The sequence below is a fragment of the Tachypleus tridentatus genome, chromosome 11 (genome assembly GCF_004210375.1).
Source record: "Tachypleus tridentatus isolate NWPU-2018 chromosome 11, ASM421037v1, whole genome shotgun sequence".
Lineage (NCBI taxonomy): Eukaryota > Metazoa > Arthropoda > Merostomata > Xiphosura > Limulidae > Tachypleus > Tachypleus tridentatus.
Window position 1 is genome coordinate 85,812,859 of NC_134835.1, and position 24,948 is coordinate 85,837,806.

The following is a 24,948-nucleotide window of genomic DNA, read 5'->3' on the forward strand; positions in this document are numbered from 1 at the left end:
AAAGGTCTCTACATTTCCCTAAATTTGTAATTGTAGAAAATTTAAATTCAAGCTTAATACAGTAGGCTTAGATTTACGAAATTAAAAGTGTTCTAAGAACCTTTCCTAAAATTTTTTTTATAAACACCAATAAACAGAAGTAGTTTATTAGATACATTATTACTCTAATTCTGATTCAGAAGTGATGTTGTAACTTAAGAGATAATAGGATAACAAATTACAGATTCAAAAAGGTTGATATACCTTTCATTAATTTAAAAAATATTTTCCTATCACTTGAAAAAAATTGTTACTTTATTCTGTTAAAAAAACAAAAACTGTTTGATAAACCAATGGCAAATAAAAGAACCAATGAAAATTAACTGCCCCCTTTTGTTTTAACTCTGCAGTTATGTAGTAATTGAGCACAAACCTACCTACCTACCTTCTAAATGTTCATAAAGATTCTGGGTAGACATAGGATGAGAAGTTACAGAAGACATTTGGCACTTGTTTTGTAAATAAACAGAAGACCCGGTAGGTTCTGAAGACTTTGATACAGACGAGCTATCTTTTTCTTTGTCGAACTCTGCAATGGCTCCGTTTTCTTGATTTTGTGCTTCATGTGACATTACTTGTTTTTTTACATACCCTTCTTGTGCTTGGGGTGAAGTGGTTGGTGCAATGTTTGGTGATGGTGACCATGAACTTTCCACAATCTCAATTTGAAGTTGCTCTTTGAAATATTTAGTCAAATTATGAAAAACTGGGGGTGATTCTGGAAAAAATTGCCATAACAAAATCGTAAAGTTAAACAGGTAAAATATCACTGAAGATATCAAAGATGCTTGGAGGAAATATAACCATGTGATATTAATAATCCAACTGAACAACATTAAAATCAATTAACAGAATATCTGTGTGCTATAAAAATGACCAATAAATGTTCCTTCACTCTTTGTTGGTGATCCTAATCTTCCACAGGCATTATAAAACATCTCTTCAGTTCTTAGTGCATGAACATTATATTTTGAGGAATAGTAATTCATAAAAATGAAGCATACCACTTCTTACATTGGAACAACTATGAAAAAAATCAATACAAGTATTTTAGGTTTATGAATGTATTCTGCAAACTCATAACAAAGGACTGGAAAGGAATCTAAATTATTTACAAATATAACAGCTTAAATTAAAAACTAATAGTCACTTAAATTCTTCAGGGTAAAGACTGAGAATATTAAATATGAATCTAATTTGTAATGTTCTTCAAACACGACTTACTTGAACGACCTCTCGTTGTCTGAGGGGGACAAGAAGGGCTTCTTGGGCTTTTTTGAACATCAAGTTCTGTTGGAGTTTCTGAAGATTTCTGAAGCCTAGATCTGCCTCGATTACTCATCCAACCCTCAAGAGCTGCATTTCCATTCAATTTTTCAATTCTTTGACGAACAAAGGATCTGGATGCTACATCTGAAGAATGACCATTGACACTAACACCTGAATATGAGCTTACTTGATGAGGCTTCTCACCAGTTCTTACAACATCTTCTGCTGATTTATAGGATTCATGTGTTTTCTCACCATTTTGTACAACAAATGTTTCTGAAGAAGAAATGCAAGTTTCATACACAAGTAAACCATTCCTGTTGCCACTCTGCATGTTACAAGTAGAAGAGACTGGTAAAGGTACAGATTCTTTAGTTTCAATGTTGGAAAAACTATTTCCTCCAAGACATTTCCAGGGGCTCAGAGCACTGTCCAATACTCGAGCAGGGCTATTATCGCGACTGTGACAAAAGCGACTGTAATTTGTGTAACCATTGATGGCACAGCTGATGCCCACATAAGATGGCAATTTTGGACTAGTGTTTTCCCATTTACTATTGACTAAGAAAGGTGCATCACTGGAAGAAAAAAATACAATTTACTTTTTTCCAGGTCACAAGTCTATATGAAAACAAAAAACTTAGTGATTCTAAACACAAACTTAATTCCAATACATCTTTGTTATAAAATGTAAGATTTTGTTACTGAATTATACAAATCCCAAATAAGCAACCTAACAAGCTGGTTAAATCTACTTTATATCATTTCTATAATTATTTATATTGGAATAATCCAAATAATGTGACTTCAGTGCATTCTAACAAAAATTTAAATCATGTCCAGAACCTTCCTTTATATTCTGTGTGAATGAAATTGTCCAGATTTCAAACATGCTTTAAAAGTTATTTACTTAATTCAGTAACAATTACTAAAACTTTTAATGAATATTAGCATAGCACTTTGCATACATTTTTTCAGAATACTCAAACCAACTTTACATTTCCACTTGGCTAGTTTGTTTGAAAGTTAAATCACAGAAAAGCAACAAAATACAAAAAAAAACCTGAGAGAACACCATAAGATTACAATGCCTTTTCTTCTGCAATCCTTGGCTTAAGTATTACTTCTTTAAACACAGATCATCATGATAAACCAATAGGCCAGACTCAAACAATGATAAAGCACAACAAATGCTACAACTGAAATATTACTGTGGATTAAAAATGGGAATTTTTGTCTCTAAACTAAATATTACTTCAGAAGCAAACTGAAAAGTTTAATACATTCAACTACTCATTCATTGACAGGATGTTTAAGCAAAGTATTCATGATGAAACTTTGTAGAATGGACAGAAACTGCCAGTTGTGGAAACAACCCTAGCGAACAACATATTTAAAAGTCTTCCGCCTTTCATTTAAGACAGAGAGTGTGTGTGTGTGTGTGTGTGTGCGTGCATTGTTGATCTTTTTATTGTGTTCTAATGGATTGTGGAGAGCATGTTAAGATTGGTTGAATTCTCACTGTTTCTGACTGGATGAAAGATTTCCTGTAGATTCAACCAATGGCAGCAAGAGGTTACTCACCTCTAATCCAGAATCTCTGTTAAGTGAAAGTTTAATACTATTAATACAAAATGATTTTGATTTTTCTTGTCTTCCAGAATTTGTGTCGATGATTCTAGTTTTCTCCCACTTTATTCTGTGTTCAGTTGGTGTGGCATGCTCTACAGTGGCTGAATCTTGCATTTTCACGAGTCTTGTACTATATGTTCTTTTATTCTTATCGCAAGTTTTCTTCCTGTTTCTCCAATGTATGCATCGTTGCAAGAACATGGAATTTCATAGATGACGTTTTTGAGATTCTCTTTGGTAGGTTGCTGTTCGTTTTTTTGTTTTTATTTACCAGAATGGACCTCAAGGTATTTTACAATTTCCACCAGACTTCTATGTTGAAGTTTTTGGCTATGTGTGTGAGTTTTTCATTGAAATGTTGTAGGTATGGTAAGTAAATGGTGGCAGTGGTGGTGACTTTCTGATCTTTTCTTTCTGTCATGGTCTTCATCAAGGAGTTTTTGATGAAGGAGAAGGTGTAACCATTCTGTTAAAAACTGATCTTTTGGCATTCTGTCTTATTGCAAATGATTTACAAAAGTGCTTCCACACAAATTATAAAAATATTATATTGTCTTAAATTAGAAGCTGTATTTTATGAAAACAATACTGTATGACAGGATACTAACTATTCATTTAGCAAGTGGTAAGGAATGTACACAAAAACTTTAAAAAGAAAACAATTGTCAAACACTTTAACAAATGTATAAACCATAGAAGTAATTTCAAAATGCAAAGTAGAAATCACAACCTAACTGTATGTTTTACATACTTTGAATGTCAAAGATAAAACTTACAAAGGTAAATGAATGTAAATAACCAAAACTAAAAATGTATAGATATTAAAGAGTAATTTACTTTTAACACTTAATTTTAAATTGCAGTTTGGAATGTTACATAGACACTCACTAGAAAACAAGTCTGGTAAATAATCTTATAAATAAATGTTTAAAAAATAATTATTCTTAGTTTCACTCTGTACCTAATAAAGTTAAGACACTGTACACACACAATGGCTACCAAAACTATTTGATGGGAAATTCCCTAGATAACTCAATAGCTTGCCAAGTACAAAACAAGGTCACATGTTACAATAAGAAATTTAACACTTTCACAGATTACTGTGCAATCAAGTTATTTTAACTGCTATGTTAAATTATGTATATTGTATTGGATTTGAATTTCTAATTATGGAAACTTAATCTTGGCATTTACATTTTATGCACTAATGAAATTATCACAAATTAAAGATGCTCCCAATAAATTACACTTGACTTTCTTCTAAATACTAAGTTTTGTCGCAACTGACTTGCATACCATTTTTTCACTAGCATAAAAAACAGAATCTATTTTCAGGTTAACTCGAATTTTATCAGTTATTTATCATAAAGGTCAAAGTATTTATCAACACTTGTCTCTAACTGTGCACTGATATTTGTCTGCTGTACATTACTTTTGAAATTTTATAACTGAAGAAACAAGTAGTGCAGTAATAAAATAAATACAAAATTTTTAAAGCAACCAGTATTGCAGCTGTGAATACTATATACCTTTAAGAGTGCATTTTTTGAACATTTCCTTCACAAGAACATTATGATGTTCAAAATAATGACACTAAATGCATTAAAATTGTTCAAAAATCTCATTTGCTTCAAAAGTTGTTAAAACTATACAAATGAATTTTTCTTCTTTTAAATGCTAAGGTTTACAGAATTAAAATTAAAAAAACTATTCACTGCAGATATAGATTTTCACAATGTTATTCTTTGCATAAAAATATCGTTGGTACTTAGTCTTAAAAACGTAATACATTCATTACATAGTTACCAGTTCATTCAACAATTTGTCCTGCAACATTAAATAAATATGATGGAAAAATGTTTTCTCCTAAACTAACTTCATAAATTTATTTCTTAATGACTAAAAATGAAAGCTAATGCTTCTAACCTTTTTTGTTTGCAAGCATGCAAATACTTTTTTTTACATTTCTTATAATAAAGTAAAAAGTGCTCAACTGTAATGATTGTACAAAAAACAAAATTTATAAATGAAACTCTTGTTGCTTTGATACAATGAATGATTTTTTTTACTCATTACAAGTTATCTCTTAAGAAATGACACTTAAGATTTTTTCAATTATTAATTTATATTGATCAAAACGGAGTTAAAATTAATCTTTTTTTTGTAAGTTACAAGGAATCATTTACTGTGGCAATTTAATAATTAACCTACAATAATAAGAAAGATAGCAAAAGGTACTTAAAAAATACAATATATAAAGTTAAGAGTATAAAAGTTTTGAGTTTCATTACTGATAACAGTGATGTGTTTTAACTAGGCTTAGTTTTATATTTTAATGACAATCTATAGTTAAACTACAATGAAAACAATAAAATGTTCACAAAAGCTAAGATTTGATCATTTTGACAGTATCACATTTAAAATTTATGACCAAATAAAAATGTTTTGAAACCTTTCCAATGATTTCTAACTACTGGGTTCTGCAAAAATATTTTTTGTGCAAGAATGATGTATGAAATCTATGTTGAACAAATGTACTTCAATCATGTTGATAGGACACACAAACAAATATACACAATTTTTCACTTCTAGTATTGCAATTAACACGAGCATCATGAACAATACTTATGAGTAAGCACTAACATAATTTGGCAACAATTTATTGTACTAAGATATAATGATGTAAAATATTCCGACTACTAGGGTCCGTACTATAAATTAACATTCTTAAGTACAATACCATAAAGTAATCAATCATTGATGCAGCTTTGTTGTAATTATTAGGTATGTTACTATGAAAATGCATCTTATTGTACACTACTATTTGAGATTTACGATAGCCTGTTTTAGTGCAAACTGTTATAGAGACTCAAAATCTTGATATTTCTTAACTCAAAACCAAACTACACAACCTCCAAGAAGTCACTTCAATTTTCAAGTTCTTGCATCATAAGGTCTTTTTTCAATAACTGTCTTCCTCCATTGTATCTAGACTACACAGAAATCTACTAAAACTTTAGCATTCAGGTCAGAATGAGGGAGAAATGAAAGAGAAAAGACAGATATAAACACTGACAGATATCTATACATAAATAAATATGTCTGAGCTGTCAACCTCTTCAGCTGATCCCCTACTGGACAGACTGGCTCTGAAAGTCCTCCTTCTTTGTGAATTGCACTCGACAACACTGACACTGCTACATTCATGCTGTTTAAAGTATGGTCAGACTGAGCCATATTACCCTTCACATCAGTTGCCCCAGAAGACTCACTACCTGTAGCATCCATATCAAGAGAGCATGCACCAATTGATTCTAATGAAGCCATCTTGTTAGCTACTTTTTCGACTTGAGGTGTCCGAACACAAATTTTGTTTCTCAGATTCAGACTCTGTGGTGGCTGGGCTTTACGAAACCTGGAACTATAAAAAAAAAAATATATATATACATATATATATATATATATATAATTTGAGGTTAAATAAACAACAACAAATAAAACAAGTACCTGATACTTTGTTATTCATTGAGAGAAGGGATTGGTTTAATCAACTCATAACAGCATATAGAAGTTTATGACAGATCATTCTAAATGACTTCTTTTAAAGACTACACAGGGTGTGTCAGTTTTCACTACCTACATGCACACCGACTCGTACTTCTGCCTACTCAAATTAATAAGAAATCTTGCATTAACTTTCAACAACCCATTATAACAATAATACATCCCCATTAAATTACATTGAACTTAAAGTAGGTATAAAACATTTATTCACAATAAAAAAAATTAAACTATTAGATATACCTTGGTTTCTAAAGATTTTTAGAACTATTTTAATCTTCAAAAATCATACCAAATATATTTTATGAAGACACTAACCTTATACAATTTTAACTAAATTACAAAACAAGTTTTTACCTCTGTTATCAATCAAAATTTCATACATTAAAATATAATACAATAAATGTAATGAATGCCACTTAATTTAGGGGTCTAACTTACTCTAAAAAGGCTCATTAATTATTTTATTACAACAAACAGATTATGTCCTATTTTAAACAATAAAGTAAAAATGGTTCAAATTTGTTTTAAACAAATACATATGTTAATTTGAAAAACTAGATGCAATTTTGTCTCATTCTTCAGCCCAGAGAATGTTTCAAAAATGTACCACTTCTCTTATGAATCTCAAGCTTTTAAATTCACAGATAAAATTTCTGATGAACATAAACATTCAAATTCTAAAAGAAATAAATGAAATTGACAGGCACTTAATGAGAAATTGAATACGTGTAATCTTTTATCAGTTACTTTTTGCTGTTGTAATACTTTAATGTACATAAATATTACTTATAATTACATGTTTGATATATACAACCTTTTCTAAAAATATGGGTTTTCAATACAAGACTTCCAGCAGAATGAATTAATTATAAGGTTCACATTTTATTTTTGATAAAATACAAACACACTGTAGTCTTTCCTCAGCAAACACATTTTAGAGAACATTCAAATCCTTCTCTTAAAAAAAAAAAGTTGCTTTTTTTCCCACCAGTTCTAAAACATCATGCATTCAACTTACAACAAGACTAAATGCAGAAATCAAAAACATATATAATTCTCTTTGTACTCAGATTTAGAATTTTCCAAATTTAATAAATCAGTTGTAAAGTAGTGGCTTCCTTTTCATGCATTGTCTTTCTATACCAATGATAACAAAAATTTTACAGATTTTTAAAACAATTTATTTACTAATATCTTAAAATCTTGTTCCAATTCTCATTTAACAAAGAAGTTTAGTTCAACATGATTTATAATTAACAATGAAAATTGATACAATTACACAAAGTTCAGTAATATTAATGCAGATATATTTAGCAACTAAAATAAGTTTGATTTGTTACTGAAACCTCAATTCATTTCAAAAACGTTTTCAATCTGTAAATAAAACTTGAAAAAATACTTTAATAAGAAACAAGTTATAAAAGTCTTATTCCACTATGTTAAATAAATCACCTTTACATTGTAAGTATATTAGGTTTTACATTTTAGTATCATGAATTCACTGTTTATCAAAAATAATGTTATGTTTCTAGTTATCAAAACAAGAAAAATAATGTACACTGATATATAAAACAGAAAATGCAGATACTGCTCCTGCAGTATTAAACTTGCTTCAATTTTTTAATATATTAAGTTTCACATGGTAAGTATTACAACAACACATGCTCAATGGAAATGTAACATAAGATATAAAAAAGAACATCTGTGCCCATCTACTCACATTTTAATGCTTATGTATTTTGAGTAAAATATTAAAACACATCATATACATCAGATAATCGTTGTAAAATACATAAACATAAATGTATATTTTAAAACATACCCCAACTCAGGCAATAAGTAAACTCCCGTATCAACACTGAGACTTGGAGAAGCCTTGTTAACTGTCTGAGGTTTAACATTAGTTGTCTCCTGTGCATAGTTTTGAGCACTCTGAAAAATAAAATCCAATGGATTATACATTATGCAACCAAATAAAAAATATCAAAATTTTTGTGCACTTTAAACCTTCAGTGATGTGCAACATTCCTCACATACAAGTAGCCTACATTAACACATGTATCATTTATTTAAAATAACACAGCCTGTAACACATGAATCTTGCATACATTATGTAACAACAGATGGAGTTAAATTTGATATTAAAACAGAAGTGTAGGTTTTATTCATCTCATACTATAAGATTAGAATTTTCTAAATTTGCATTTATCACACACTAAAATGTACATATTTGCATTTGAAAAATAAAGCTTATGGTTGAAAACTGATCTTACAAACTTCTTAGAGATATTTTTTCTTGGTTTGGTTTGTTTTGAATTTTGTGCCAAGCTACTCGAGGGCTATCTGCGCCGATATTTTTCTTATCACTTCATGTTTATATATACATACTAGTTTAAAAATGTTCTAATATTGTAGTGCTAGTATTCCAAAAACTTCTTAATTTTTTATGAAAGAGAGAGATTCTTGTTTTCAACAGTTTCACTACATCACGCTATGTTTTTAGTCTAACAATTTAATAACGAAGGTCATAAAAACAGGAATTATTTTCTTGCCAATACAAAAATATCAGCTAAGACAAATGAATGCATATTTTTAAAGTTAATAAATTTTATTGTTTTGAAGACAGGGCAAAGTACAAACAAAAGTGAAATGTAACATCATGTGCATCTCCAAGTTCTGTTTTATCTGTATATAAGTATCTATATAAACTACTATATTTATATATTTAAGTCAACAATGAAACTGACATGAGCTACACATTTGTATTATGTTCTGATAAATTTAAAATACACCTTCAGAATCATTACAAAAATACACACACTTTCAACAAGTGTTATTTGGGTTAAGTCGCATTGAAAAAAAAAAAGGAATAAAAAGTGGGGCAAACTTTTTCTATAAACTCACTTTAAAACACCCACCTGAACCAAAGCAGCGACAGGTTGTACATTTATGGTTTATTCAAGGTCAGACTTGTCTTATCAATGAACTTACCAGGAGAAAGTTCAGAAAAACAAACATATGCTAAATCTTATTCATAAAGCAGAATACAGCTTAAACATGAAAGAATAATTTATTTAAGTACATACTCACAGTGATGAAAACAAAATTGTATGAAAAACTTTCTATTATGTGTTCATTAATTCTAAACTGTTCCATGGAGAAAAAAAATCATGTTAGACATTTTGATCAAATGTTTACAGATGTCTGCAATATATCACAGTTACACTATTTCAGCACAGAAAAAATTCCTCCTATGACTCCAGTCAATACTTCAGTATATTCCAACATCATAGAGGTATGTTTAAAATATAAAGCCAGAAACACACACACACGTCCTCTGAAACCATCCTTTCTAAATTTAAGTCCTAATTACAAATCAGGATCTAAATGTTTTATAGATTACATGTAGTTTTATTACACTATATCATGCTGTGTGTATTATTCCTCTTGATTCTTAACACTCCCACACCTTATTAACATCACACAAATTTGAACATCAAGCATCCATTACGTAACTGACTTACAGACAACACTACTCTACTGTGGTGCAAGAGGTTAAAACAGATGACCCTTTCAGATGGCCTTTGGCCCCTTTGAGGAAATTAGTAAATTGTACTATACTTACATTTTCTATATCACTGGAGACACCACATAACACAACTGAGCTAGTTTCTCTACTTGCTCTTTCCACAGAAGCCTTCTAAACAAAAATGTATTCAAATTTACTGTTAATGAAACCTACAATGGGTAAGCAGCATTCTCTTATAATTCAATAATTTTCATGGCATTTCTGATATAAATAAAAGCAATCTTAAAAGGTGCTATACACTATTTTGCTATACAAATCTCCACAATTCATGCATGTGAAAATACTTTTCACTGTTATTCCTGATCTGTTTAAGTTTCCTTAATGCTTAGGCACATGTGGAAATGTACAAAATATATATTACCAAGTGATTATTTGCAATAATATGACTCAGAAACTTCATTATTTAGCCTTAAATGCACTTAAATATAAAACTGTATGTAAACTTAAATGCTAAATGTATGAAAGATAGAACTATAATGATTATATTACTATTCAAGCTTTTAAACAGAATATAATGAGAGTCATACGTATGCTAAGTAAGAAAGAAAGCTAACCATACTATTAAAAAAACTAAAAAAGTAACAAATGTAAGTTTGGTTCATTAGTTTGTAAGAAAAGTAATAAGTACTCAATGTTATAAAAACATGCACAAAAGCTGAAGACTGATAAGAATGTACTTATTAATAAATTAGATAAAACATATGACAATGGCCCCAACTTATCAGCTAGTTGAATACTCAAGAAAACTTTTCTTAGGTAGTAAAAATAAAGATATACCAAGGTAAACTACATACAGTTTAACCATACATAAACATATACAGATCCTTGTCCTTCGTACATCATGCTTAATACTTCTATTAAACTAATAAATCAATAAATGGGTAATATATTGCAAGTAGGTCATATAGAACAGGCTTCACAGAAATAAAATTAAACTTCCATAGCAAAATAAAAGTCTAAATGTTAAGAACAGCACTGGAGGAGGGGGAGAAAATTCACTAACCTAAGTTAAAGGCTATAAAATGAAGATTAAACACTCAATGTTATAAGCAACTAAGTGCCAAATTGTTGTACACCTAGTCTCAAATGTATTTAGTTTTTAATTAAATATTCTTAATGAAGTTATTCAAACAATGAAAACATTGTCATACTTCCAATATTTTTCATAATCAGTTTATGAAAGTTTGTATTACGCAAGATATTAATGCTGTTTCAACTAAATTTATTTCCACTTAGTCTAAAAGTTAATTTTACACAAAGAATGTGTGTAAAACAGATTTCATTGTCTTAATTCTAAATATACAAATGCATACATTTATATATACAGGGTGACCCATAAGTCCCTACCCATCCACATGTTATTATGTTATATTCAATTACACATGCATTATAAATTTGTTTCATTTTTTTTCAAAGAAATATGGCCGGTGTAAGCCCATTTACACTTGAAAAGCGTATTGTGACATGTATGTCCCATATTATTATGCAGCGAAAATGAGGGACAGCACAGATACACTGGATACATAAGATACATGGATGGGTTGGGACTTACGGGCTACCCTATAGTTCTCAAATACAAGATATTCAGTATACAGCAATTTACTCCAGAAATAGAAAGAGGATATGTTATGTTGGTGTGGTAATGCTGTTAAATCAAGGATGATGATTAACATACAATGTACAAGCTCCTTTTTTCTTTTGATTATAAACTTATGTGATGCACTTAAATACAGTTCAGAACATCTGTCTAAGAATCAGTTTTAAAAGAGATGCAAAACTACAAGTTTGTATTATTGTCCCTACAATATTATCTTAATGGTAAAAATTCCATATTCAATAGCTACAGGCATACCAGACCAAAATAAATTTGATTCAAATATTAAAAATGCTGGTAATACATTTGCAAGTTCTAATATTATATTCAACACTATTCCTCTTAAGATTTTTTAAAATATTTGGTCCTTTAGTATGAACAACTACATTTCTTGCCAACTTGGAAAAGGAATTTATATTCAAAGCAATGCCCAAAACAGAACCATAGCTAAGCACAAAGTATAATAGCAAAATAAATAACAGCAATATTTCTGAGCTCCACAAGTTTTTATGCTTTCTAGATCAAGCATTCTTCATGACCATAACAGACAACTCTAAAGAGGACATCTAAATCACACTAGTAAAATTTGGTCAATGTCATACTTAAAAAAAGTATGCGTATAGATTTGTACTATATGTCAAAAAATGTCCTCAGAATCTGTTCTAAATGCAACTTCATTTTAATCAATAAGTGAAATTAGTAGACTTAAAACAATCATTGCAAGATCTATGCAAAAATGTGACATAGTAAAAACCAAACCACTGATTTGTCATTTTTATGCATTTAAATAATTATATACATAAAAATAGCTTATTAGCATACACTATACTAATACAACCTATTAATTTATACTATAAAAAAGAATTCGATGAAACTTTAATTTTTTATTTAAAAAGAAAATTGCAAAATTTATTACTTTCTACAAGTTTGAATTTTTTGGTTTCATATATATTAATTGTATCCAATATTTCCTCAAAAATTAAATGTTAGCTTCATTTTTAATCCATCTACCACTTAGTCTACCACAGGGTTTTTAAGCCTTGGGTAATAAATTGTGCTAACAGAAAAGAAAAAAGTAATAAAAATTCATCTGTCATGAGTCAAGATATTGTAGATTCCTATCCAAAAGAAGCCTCGACTCAAAGGAATTATATAAGTAATATTTGACAAAATATTCAAAATAATTTTATTTTGTCTGTCTAATACAACATTTTAATGGGTATCATTTCCAGGAGTACAAGTAAAGAAATAAATACTCCCAGTATGGGGAACCTGGGATGCACCACCACTAGTGGAGATTTGGAGGCTGGGGCCTAATTAAAAGGGAACTACGAGATCAATTCCTTCATTTTTGTGCTTATATAAAAAGTTTCAGAAAACTTATTGTTGCCATCTTAAGTTTGATTAGAAAAAGTCTGCTTGGGAAAAAGTCCTATACACATGCATAATGGGAACTGTATACATCATTCAACATAAATGAATTATGTCAACTTATGACAGAGTGAGCAGTAATTATAATACTACTACCAGTGAAAGTTGTTTTAAAACCTTCAATAATGTAAAGAGTGTTGTAATTAACTGATTTTTTAAATGAGCTGTTTAAAAAGATATGTTTTACATGTGTACTATACTATTCACATGTAGTAACAAGCTACATCACCACTTCCAAACATTATACAAAAACATGCATGAAGACAACACTTGCATATAGATCTATGTATAAATAAAAAGGAAAAAAAAAAAAGAAAATATCCCACAAAAAAATAAAAGTTCAAGCAAATAGAAAAATAAGAAATACCTATTATTAACATTTATACATCGTATTTTAACTTAGAGCTCACTTCTTAACAATATTTAAGCAAATTTAAGTTGATTCCTGTAATGTTAATCTTTTTAGATGTAAGCAAAGAAAAGAAGCATACAAGTACTGGAATTGAAAGCATGTTGATAAATTACCAACTAGAAAGTACTAATATCACCAGTGAAAATAAATGCAAGCTAATACATTACATGCATATATTTCATTCCATTGAAGCATGCTTCATGGTTTTGTTTACTACCTGAATCATGTCCTCTTTGCTGCACCGAGATACATGAACTTCTATCACATCCAACTTCTCTTTTTCTAGCTGAATCACCTTCTCATGTCTTTTTGATGAATAATCTTCTCCAGAATTGCTCTCTTCTCTACCTTTACATACTCCTTGTTTTAAAACTACTTTTATATCCTGTAAAGATTTCTTTGATGACAGTTTTACTGAAAAGGACTGATCACTCACATCAGACCTGCTTCGTTTTGGCTCCTGGCAACTACCACATTTAAACATTTTTGTTGTTATATTTCTACGAGAAATATCACTCCATCTGTACTTTGTTTTTTGTTCTTGACTGCATGTACTGCTAACAACTGCATCTGTTGTCCATTGTTCTGAAGAAGCAATACACTGTTCTTTATATCTCATGACCATTTCAAAGGACTTTTTTCTTTCCCTTTTATGTAAATCTGATGGGTGACTTTCATCATTACTTTGAGAAAACTCTACAACACCAAATGTTTGTTCCTTATGTTTCGATGAACTTCGCTTACATCTTGGTGAGAATCTTTTAAAAAATGTTATCCATGTACTACCACACAATTTCTTTTCAGAAGAAAATGACATATTTTGAGCATTACCAGAAGGCATGGTAGATGATTTTTGAATGCAATGCTTTCCTTTGGGAGAGGCAGGAGCACTCTTTGATGCAGACATTGTTGCCAATTCAGATGAAACACACTCACACTTTTTTTAAACAGATAATAGACAGATGACAAAGTGCAACATAAGGCTTGAACATAGTTACAGAACTATAATATTGAAACTTGGCATAAAATTCTAAACCTTCATATACCTCTAACAGCTTTATAGTTTTGCTTTTTTCTTGCTGGATGAGTAGTTCACTTTGGCCCATACTGTATTGTAAACATTTTCATTAATTTACTCATCAATTTCTGTCGCATCTTATTACAAGTCCACTCAAAATTAAGAATCGAAAAATAAATGAACTGTTGAAAAATTCGAACAAACCATTTAATACATTAGATTACAGGTGTACAAGATGTGTATGTATACAAGTCTTTCAGGCTGGAATGCGTTCCATTTAGCCTGATAAAATTGGTACTGGAAAAAACAAACTAGGAAATCAAAAAAATTAATGTTATTTATACAAACTTCATGATGAAACAATATTCCAGTTATCAACAGAAAAATGAAATAAATTAGTATTCTAATACAGGGCAAAAGATCTTTAAATCTTGATATAAACCAATATTGAAACAGCTAAGGATCAATAACTGAAAAATGATTAATCTAAAAACTCTTGCCTTTTCTCACACCAAACTACACAAACTTTTATTTTTACTGGACTAGCAAGGTTAATGAGAGTTAAGAATACTGAAAACTGTAGTTATCAATAGGGTCACATGATACGAGCTCAAATAATCATTTTTTTTATATTACAGATAAAAAAGACATGCAAACATCTCATTATGTTCACAAGTTCTTTCTATAAGTTATGAAATTCTATTCAGTGTATGTCTAACCTTAAATACTTCTATAGAAAGTCTATATAATTATTTATTCAGTAATGCTTGTTATGCTTCAACTATAGCTATGAATTTTAACATAGCAAAAAATTAACCTAGCTACTTCACAAGGAAACCTTAAAAATATTACATGATAAAACCAATGTTATTAGTTTTATACCATCATGTACATATGCAGGTGGTTCAGCCAAGCTCCCTACTTTTGTGATGATTGATTATTTGGAATTAAGCATAAAGCTATACAAAGGACTATCTGTGCTCTGCCCAAAATTATCAAAACCCAGTTTAAGTAGTACAAGTCTGCAGACATACCACTATGCCACTGGGAGGCATTCTTATGGTGTGAAAAAAATTATGCTTATGTAGTTACAGTGCATCTGCTTATGATATTTATTGCTTTCTAGATATTCTACACTCTTATGATGAAACAGTAGCATTTTTTGGAAACTGTAAAATTGTTGGCTTTTTATCTCAAATTAAAACTCCCTTTTCAAACATTCTACATATAGGCCCAACAATAAAGCAAAATTTCATACTAACCATACAAATTAAAGGACCACAATTTAATATAATGGATATAATAATCAATACAATTATTGACAAATTCACAAAAGAGCAGTTTTATAAAATTCTGAATGACAGTCAACAAATTTGAAGACACATTTAGTTGTAAACTGAGGTTAATGATGAATGCAGTCTATAAAAAATCTTCTTCATAGACTTTGGTCACAATTGAATTAGGTTCAATTGCTAACCTGCAATATGTTAAAAGCTATAGATAATTACTAAACATAATTTAACATCCAAATTATTTATAAATAAAATTATATTACAAACAAACAAAGGTTTAATTCAAATTCTAGTTTTAGGGTAATTTTTCAAACAGGCAACTCACTAACTGAAACAAATTTATTTACAAAAAACATAACAGTTTGTATTTGCAAAATTTAGCAGCATCTTTTTTGAATCATTGTCATGGACTTGTTTCTGTGGCTTTCACTATCTACCACTGTTTGTTAGGCATCAATTTAAGCAGTTACTAGGAGATTTTTCAGTGTTTTAATGCAAGTATTTGTAACCATTAGAAGTTTTAAATTTAAGCATGATATATACTTTTTAGTACTAAAATGAAACTGGAAATAGTTAAAGATGAAATTCTACAAGAATTCTTAAAAAAAAAGTCTTACATACATGCAAGTTAAAGTTTGGTCACACTTTACTTTCCATTCTGCACTGTCTGCTGTGTATCCACAAATAACACTGAATGAAATTGTTCACACACTATGCACAAAGAGAACCCCACCCTATCTCTACAAGTGCACTTTACTAACAGGAAATAGCCAATGATATTAGTATATGTTTAATCTCCTGTCTGATCCCAACAAGCCATTTCCTACAAATCTATATGCAACAGACATGCATACATTGTTAATACCTGTAACAAAGCAAGATACATTCAATTCTCCATGAAACTTGTGTTATTCTGGTGTCATTAATTAATTAGTGTGTGTGTGTGTGTGTGTGTGTGTGTGTGTGTGTGTGCCTACAAAGGAACAGTAGTAATTACTCTAAAAAATATAGTTTGACCTCCAATAACACTGTTTTATAAAAACTTACTGGTTTCCATTAAAAGATGGTTTTAAACAACCAACAACTGAACTTAGGACTTAATTACATTTATTTTACTTACAGATTAGGAATAGTTGTTACAGTTGTGCTGAAAACCAAAGCAAATGTTCCCATTTACTACAGTATATCTAGATAAAAGCTTACATGTAAAGAGATGAGAAAAAACAAACCAATATACTATACATAGCTATATCTGAATAACCTTCTCAAACCTAATACCTTCAGCTTCCAATATTTCACCTTAGTCAACAGAAGTATTAATATTTGATCACAAATTTCATAATTTCTAATTATTAAAAAACAAACATTTTTTTTTATTATATACTTCATAGGTTTTAAAGCACAAAGACATCCCAAAAATTGAGACTTGCCTTATTCACACACTTTACAATTACTTACCCTATTATGAATTAATGTCAATTTGTAATTAAAATTACATCCAAATTTAATATGAAACAAATGTGTTGCTTTAATTCTAGACCAACTATTAAAGAGCTGATAATAAAGTCAACATGACACACATTATAGTACAAAGTGTACATATTGATCTAGTTCTAAACTTTTCAAAATAAGAGAGTTAAAGTATATAATGTACCACAATATTTACCATCAAAATATCCACTATCACTTTACCCACCAATTTTAGTTGCCACTTGTTGGTTTAACAATTTTACTTAGTAATAGTATGCTCCAGTAATATAAACTAAATCTGTCCTTTCTATTACACTTGGAGCCTGTTTATAAATCTGCTGCAAAGCCTTTAACATCAAACCATTTGTGGTGGATAGAGCAACACTGATGTCCAATGCTTGTTAAAACATTATGGTTATTATCCTACAAGATTTTGAGTTACATCACATAATAATTAATTACCAATAATTCATTTTTAAAGCTCAATTTTTTTTTTATGATATTGTAGTTTCTTTGCTCACCACACAAATCTCTCTCATTTTGTTATTTTCTCACCAATGCAATTATTTTATTACTAGAAATAATCATACTTTTCTATCATTCTATATAAAAAATGTCTGCAATCTTTTTCAGAAACTGCCAAACAACAGTCATATTATCAATGTGTTAAACATGTCTTCCACTAACAATCACATAATTAAAATTACTTAGTTGTTTTAAAGATGATCATTTTATGCTGTGCAAAATAAATATAAAATAACTTTCATAATAAATTTGAAGAAATTTTAACACTCAGGTAATATTTTTTATTCTACTTGAGTCATTTATCATTAGAATATCAAACATTAAAACAAATCTGAAATAGAGTTAAATGTCTATTTCATAACAGAAAAAGCAAGAACATTATTAATAAAACCATTTCTTTTTCAAAAGATACTAATTATATAAATTACATTAAAAAGAAAATAAACTATGAAGATTTACACACTTACAAAATCTTCAACAGATCAGTTTCATGTGAACAGGTTTAAATTTGTGTACTTCTTCCAAACTAAATTTTATAGTATGCATAAGCAGGTGGTACACAGGAAACAAATCTGTCACTGTGGAGTGAGATGTATATTACTAGGCGTGGCACAATCAGCAGAGCATGACTACAGGTGTTTAATGCTATTCAATAGGCAACCCAAACTAATAGGCATGTGGATTTACTGTGATTTGCCTAGAATTAAATAAGGAGTGGCCATCTGATACAGCTGCCATCTTAGCAACTCTACCATAGCTTGCTGCTTACGTATTATACTCTTTAGTTTAATTTTATGGAACTCTGACAACATTAAAATGTGTTCAGACAGCCTGAAAATGAAGCTAAAATTGTTACTAGATACTATTCATACACACATATATTAAATACTAATTTCTTTTTCTTGCTGGGAATAGAATCTATTGTAAGAAAGCCATGTAATAAAGCACTTGGAAAATTTCCATTTAGCAAGCTTGTTCTTTAAAATAAAGGAAAAGTAATACAAAGGCATTTTTCAAATAGGAAAAACAACTATTATGAATGCTCATGAGCCTGTTTCAATGTTAACAACTTTCTAGACAGTAAACAACTCAATCATCACTCACACAATAAGAGAATTCTGAGAACCATTTCTGTTGAAAATATTTTAAAAACTTTTTTATAATTCAGTTAGAATAAGGAAAAATGCAGGAAGTACATAAATTTGGACAGAACCATTTATTTGTAATGCACTGGTATCATAGGAAATAGAAGGGGTAAGATGTAACTTAGTAATTCCATGAAGCTATCTCCAAGTGTCTCGATGCTTTAAAAAGAAATAAGAGCTGGTGATTTTTACTTACAAAAAGTATGTTTAAGAATAAGCATTTACAATATGCAATTTCTTGCATGACTGCTGTGGCTTTATTTAGATAGTGCTATTTACTTTTATATCTTTAAGAGATATATAAAAATATTAGCAGGAATTTAAAGACAAAATACTCAAATGTCACCAACTAGTTAAAACAATGAGGAACAGCTTAAAGGTTTGAACAAGTTTTCTCTACAACATTTAAAGAATTAAAAGTAACACATTAAAAATTGTTAAGTGCACGGATGATCTTCCTATAAAAGTTGGTGTAAACAAAGGAAGGAATCATGAACTTGAATTTTAAAAGACAATACGTTTAAGATTTGGAAAGCCCAGACATTTTGTTTCTCCAACAAAACTATTTTTGTTAATTATGAATTTGTGGATCAGTTTGTTTAATGAGATGGTGCATACATTTAGAATAAATTACTTTATATTTTTGCATGGTTAAGTAAACAGCTATGAAGGGTTACATTTATTTTGCTTCTGATGGTTTTGTTATTTTAATGGATTACAGGTAACTGAAATTGGGCTGAATGACCAACTTCCTTATGCTTTACTTTTACTTAAGTCTTTAATACATATACAACTGTGTTTCACTAGTTCTGACTTTACCTGACCAAAAATAAATCCAATCACTTGTTATAAATTTTTTTAAAAACTGTAATATAATTTTCAACCCGAGTATGATAGTTAATTTAAAATAGTTTTTTTTTCCCTAATTCCTGAAGATTTAGGAATTTATAAAAGGTAATGAATTTGTTATAAAAAGACATTTGCTCCAAAAATATCAAACTAGGTTTTTACTGATAACAAATTATTGCATTCTGTAACAATTTATGACAGTATGAAGAATTTACTAAATAGTCTTATTGCATATAACCACATTTAAAATAAATGCAAAACTGATTGCCTTTTTCCCTAGAATTTGGTTGCCTGATACTAAAAATATTGTAGGTAGCAATAAAAGCACTCTACTAACTGTGAACTAAGGAAAGTATCTAAAAAAATGTACATGCTATACCACAGAATCCCCACTACAGAAATTTTTTTTTTCCCAGAAGCCTTGAGCACATGATTGGAATATTTTATAACAATCTATTCTAATACACAATCAACTTCTGTAGAAAGATGAAAGACATATCGTGTAAACTCTTGATGTTCAATTAGAAGAAACTTTTTGCAAATTTTCTACTTTCTAATGAATTTCCTGAACATAATACTTTAATATTAATTATATGTTAACACATTCCTCAAGAGCCAAGGAGTGTCATTATGCTATAATTAAAAGTGCAATCCAGAAACTCCCAAAAGTGATTTTGGATGTATCTTTTCAACATATATCAATAAAACCACATTCATAACATCATAAATTAAGCAACTGTTAACCTTTTATGCTACTGCTATCACCTTTTTATGTTTAGCTTTCAACTGAGATATGAAAACTTCATCTGTGATTGAGCACAGAAGGTTGAATATTCAAAACAGACAGGAACATTTTGAAACCATTTACAGCCATAATACTGTACTCTGCTTGCTACATAATATCTACCAAAATGGTTCCTGAATATCTTTGTCTTAAGAAACTTCCATATTACCTGTGCTTGGCTGTTAAGCTCCTGACAGATTCCAGTCACTTTACCACTTGAAATTGCCTTTTGCAGCCACACCACAAAACATATGTGGAAATGCCTTCTTTTTAATCAATAAACATGTACAATAAACTTCAATTCAAATTAAGAAAAAACAGATTAGGTAGTTTTGTTTTTTTTATTTTTGTTCAACAAACATCCCCCATGAGGGGGCCTGTTAAAACACTTTTTGATGTGCCATGCAAGTGATATAATCCATTACCTTCAATAACATGTTATAACTTTTGTAAGTGGCATACATGGTTCAAGACAGATTACAGGAGTAAAACTTTGTAAATTATCAACAGAGAAAGTATTTTAAAAGCGTGTACTTGAAACAGCATTAATACTCTTAGTAACAAATGTTAATCCCACATGAAATGATAACGGGCATTTTGTATTGTTCAATATATCTTAGAGTTGCTATGAAATTATATATTTGTTTAGTTATTAATCATGTTATAAGAGAAAAAACAAACTTTTGTATTTTTTGTGAAATTAAAAGATGTGATCCATCTGAACATAATACATTTTCTGTAATGACATTTTTTCAATTCTGGGATGAGATCAAGATATTTATCATTGTCATGACTTGCAAGTGTAAACTTTACCTTAACAAGAGTATCATCAATTCTGAATGATATTGTAATATATCAGTTTTATGTATCAATGCCATAGCTCAAAAGCCAAAACTTTCTAACTTCATTTCTTCCCAACATTTCTGAAATTGTTCAATATAAGTAATTCTCTCCAGTTAAAAGTATGTAATGGTTTTACAATTAGTTACGAAGTAAGAAAGTTGCATACAATAAGTTATATCAGACGAGTGTTAAATTTTCACCAGTATGTATAAAATAGATTCCTTTTGATATGACACATTTTTACATAATTATGCACACTTTCTATCAATTAAATCAATTACAATTAAAGCTTTTATTAAGACCCAGTAAACTAAAATTTTCTCACTACTGGTACTGTGTGGTGTGTGTGTGTGTGTTTATCAGTAGCTTACACTCAGTAAATGAATGCTATCCATATTTGATAGTTTCATATCTTCTTCTGCCACATCACTGTTTTTGTTAACTGTTATTCTAGGAATAATATCTGATCCAGGTACCTCACCTTTCTTCAGTCTTGCAATTCTGAATCTTTAACAGTTTTGGTTTAATACTAACTTCATTCAAGGATATTAAAAGAACCGCTTAGGGAAAAAAAAGAAAAAAAACCTAAATTTTCCATTATGAAAACTATTGAACAAAAAGGATTTTGATGCTGAGCTATCTTTAAATCAACAATCAACCTTCCCTTCTACTTTTCTCACTCCCATTCTAACACTTCACTTCCTTTTAAAGTACTTAATAATATTTGATGTTAGAGTTACATTTTCTGTCAACCTTCTTAATCTCCAGATATCTTTTTTAACCAGTTCTTTAGTACTTTGTATAGGCTTTAACATCTTCCATTATACATTATTCTTTATGTAAGCCACTTGAGCCTAAGCTTGAGCCACACACACACAAAAGTGATCATATAAAGCCAAAAATACCATTAAAAGTGAAGGTAAACTTATGAACCAATAAGTAAGAATAGAAGTACAATATATTTAATTAGCTACAATCATCACCAGGTTGACTTTGATTTTTATGTTTGATCTTAGTGAATAGCCTGCTGCAATTGAAAATTAATATTAACACTTATTTTGCATCTGTAGTGGAATGTTCCTGAAGCCTAGAAAGGTTTCTCCACTTTAGTTAAGAATCCATACATAGCTAACAACTTGTTACTTTTCTTATAGTGCTCTTGGCCTATGGGACAATTTGTTTTGAGCAAAAAAACTAAAAGTTGCAACACCAAAGAAGCTTAAATGGGAACTGGATACAAATTTTAAGAGACCAGAGTTGAATATTAGAAAAGGGAGCATCTTTATGCAATTTGAAGTAGGGTGTGTGCATGATAGAAGAAAAAGCCTAAATGAAACAAATGACTCCTTGTTATTCCTCAGAAATTAATTAATCTCCATTCATACATTAATGTAACAATTTACCCAAGGCTGAATCTCATGCAGATAATGATAAATAGACTTGAAAATTTTGCAACCATTAGTACAAAACACACAGAAAAATACAATATATCAAGGTTGTAATGATGCTGAACTGTATATACAGAAACAACCTTACAGCAGTTTGGTTAAGTTTTTATGAATTAATTTCCAATGTTAAGTGCTATTTGTTATTATTTATCATCATCATCACCGTAAGTGTTCCTATTAGACGATTTAACTCCCCTTTGAAACTTTTAAAATTAGATGTTATAAAACTGGTAACATAAACAACGCTCAAATAAACTATCCTTTTCAAAACTTAATTAATAAGGGTTTAGAGAGGTTTACTTATAAGTTATAGTTATAAACCGTCAACCAGTAACGTTGCCACTAGCAGTCAGAGAACACGCAGTGGCGCTGATACTGCAAGCAGTACAACTCAGTTTTTACTGTTACCGTTAGGTACTTCGACAACTAAGTAGTAACAATTTTTTTAGTACGGCTACTTTACTGCCAAATAAGCTAGAATTACCAACAGTAAGCTTACAGTGTTTCAAATAATAGTAATAACAGAGTATTACATTAAAATGATTAATTTACATTACAACTTACAAATAGAAGCAACTTCCCGCAAGTCGAAATTTACTTTTAGTTTTTAAACTTAAATAGCTCACTACATTAACGAAACAATAATCATACCGTTATTTGTAAATATTATAAATATATCAAACAGTTAAAAATTCATTTCTGTTCCCTAAATGGTGAAAACAAGAATACATGATACAAACTAAGCCTACCGTATACTCTGTACATTACCTTGCAGTTCACCCCCAAAAACAGACTAGATCAAAAGGTTATTTGTACTGGTATTAGTAAGAAGAAAATGCAATATTAAAATAATAGTTAGGCCCATATGTGTTATGTAGATGTCGCCGTAAATTTTATAAATGTTTTCCATTTGAGAATATTTAATCTCATTAGCTATAATATAGATAACATTACAATTACTCTACTAAGTTGTAATAATTTTTTGTGATTTTTTCATTTGCTTTTTGTTATATATCCTGTACCTTTGACATTACGTTCGAATTATGTATGCAGTGTTTCAAACAAAAGCCTTTAAAAGAGTGATATTTAAATATGTCATGCTATTCTGCCTTTCTATATTAATAATATATTATTCTGAAGGCATACTTTATTCTGTACACGTGCATTTTTCACACAATACGTGATCAAGATAGTCATTAATCTGATGTTGATATTGTTGCCATTGTATTGAAGACACACCTATTGTGCCCACGGTGAGTGGATGTAATACTGCAAGCGGGACTATAACTAATTATGAAGATAACAAGGTCGTACCCTCAGCTGTTGTTGTTTTTTACTTCCTTCACTCACTCATTCTGTCACATACACATCACTGGAAGCTATAGTTTAAAATCAAAGTTTCATCTGAAAAGAATAATGTCTAGTTGCGATGAAAGTTGCAACTTGTGCTAAAAAATTGAGACCTAATATTCTTCAATGATAGTACACGTGGTAACTCAAGGTTATGGCTTCTTCTATTCTTGAATCAAGTTTAATGAAATTGGAAAATCACGTGTCGTTAACAATGCATTGTTCTAGTTATATCTTTTCTTTGACCTCTTTCTTGGTAGTCTTACAAGTCATCTATTTCTGAATTTCTGTTTTACCCAGAACCCAATATAGTTATTTTGGGGAAATAGAATATCGTGCTTAATTAACAATTTGGGCCACAGGGTTTGTTTGTTTTGTGTTTGAATTTCGCGCAAAACTACACGAGGGCTATCTGCGCTAGCCGTCACTAATTTAGCAGTGTAAGACTAGAGGGAAGGCAGCTAGTTATCACCATTCAACGCCAACTTTTGGGCTACTCTTTTACCAACGAATAGTGGGACTGACCGTCACATTATAACACCCCCCACGACTGAAGGGGCGAACATGTTTTGTGTGACAGGGATTTGAACCCGCGACGCTCAAATTACGAGTCGAGTATCTTAACCACCTGTCCATGCCAGACCAGAGCCAAAGGGATAAGGCGCCTGATGAGGCGATGAACATGAGTACAGTT

The 24,948-nt window shown here is 30.0% G+C and overlaps 1 protein-coding gene across 1 annotated transcript in view; it reads right to left on the reverse strand.

Annotated features, from left to right (window-relative positions):
• LOC143232667 (uncharacterized) overlaps nucleotides 1–23,792 on the reverse strand; it is a 28,304-nt gene extending 4,512 nt beyond the window's left edge. Inside the window, exons 1-7 of the mRNA XM_076468359.1 lie at nucleotides 23,673–23,792; nucleotides 13,748–14,637; nucleotides 10,130–10,204; nucleotides 8,327–8,436; nucleotides 6,056–6,361; nucleotides 1,264–1,886; nucleotides 425–757 (exon numbers count right to left, since the gene is read on the reverse strand). Coding sequence (XP_076324474.1) covers nucleotides 425–757; nucleotides 1,264–1,886; nucleotides 6,056–6,361; nucleotides 8,327–8,436; nucleotides 10,130–10,204; nucleotides 13,748–14,437 — 2,137 coding nt within the window. The 5' untranslated portion in view covers nucleotides 14,438–14,637; nucleotides 23,673–23,792. The remainder of the gene's footprint in view (nucleotides 1–424; nucleotides 758–1,263; nucleotides 1,887–6,055; nucleotides 6,362–8,326; nucleotides 8,437–10,129; nucleotides 10,205–13,747; nucleotides 14,638–23,672) is intronic.
• Nucleotides 23,793–24,948: the final 1,156 nt, after the last annotated feature.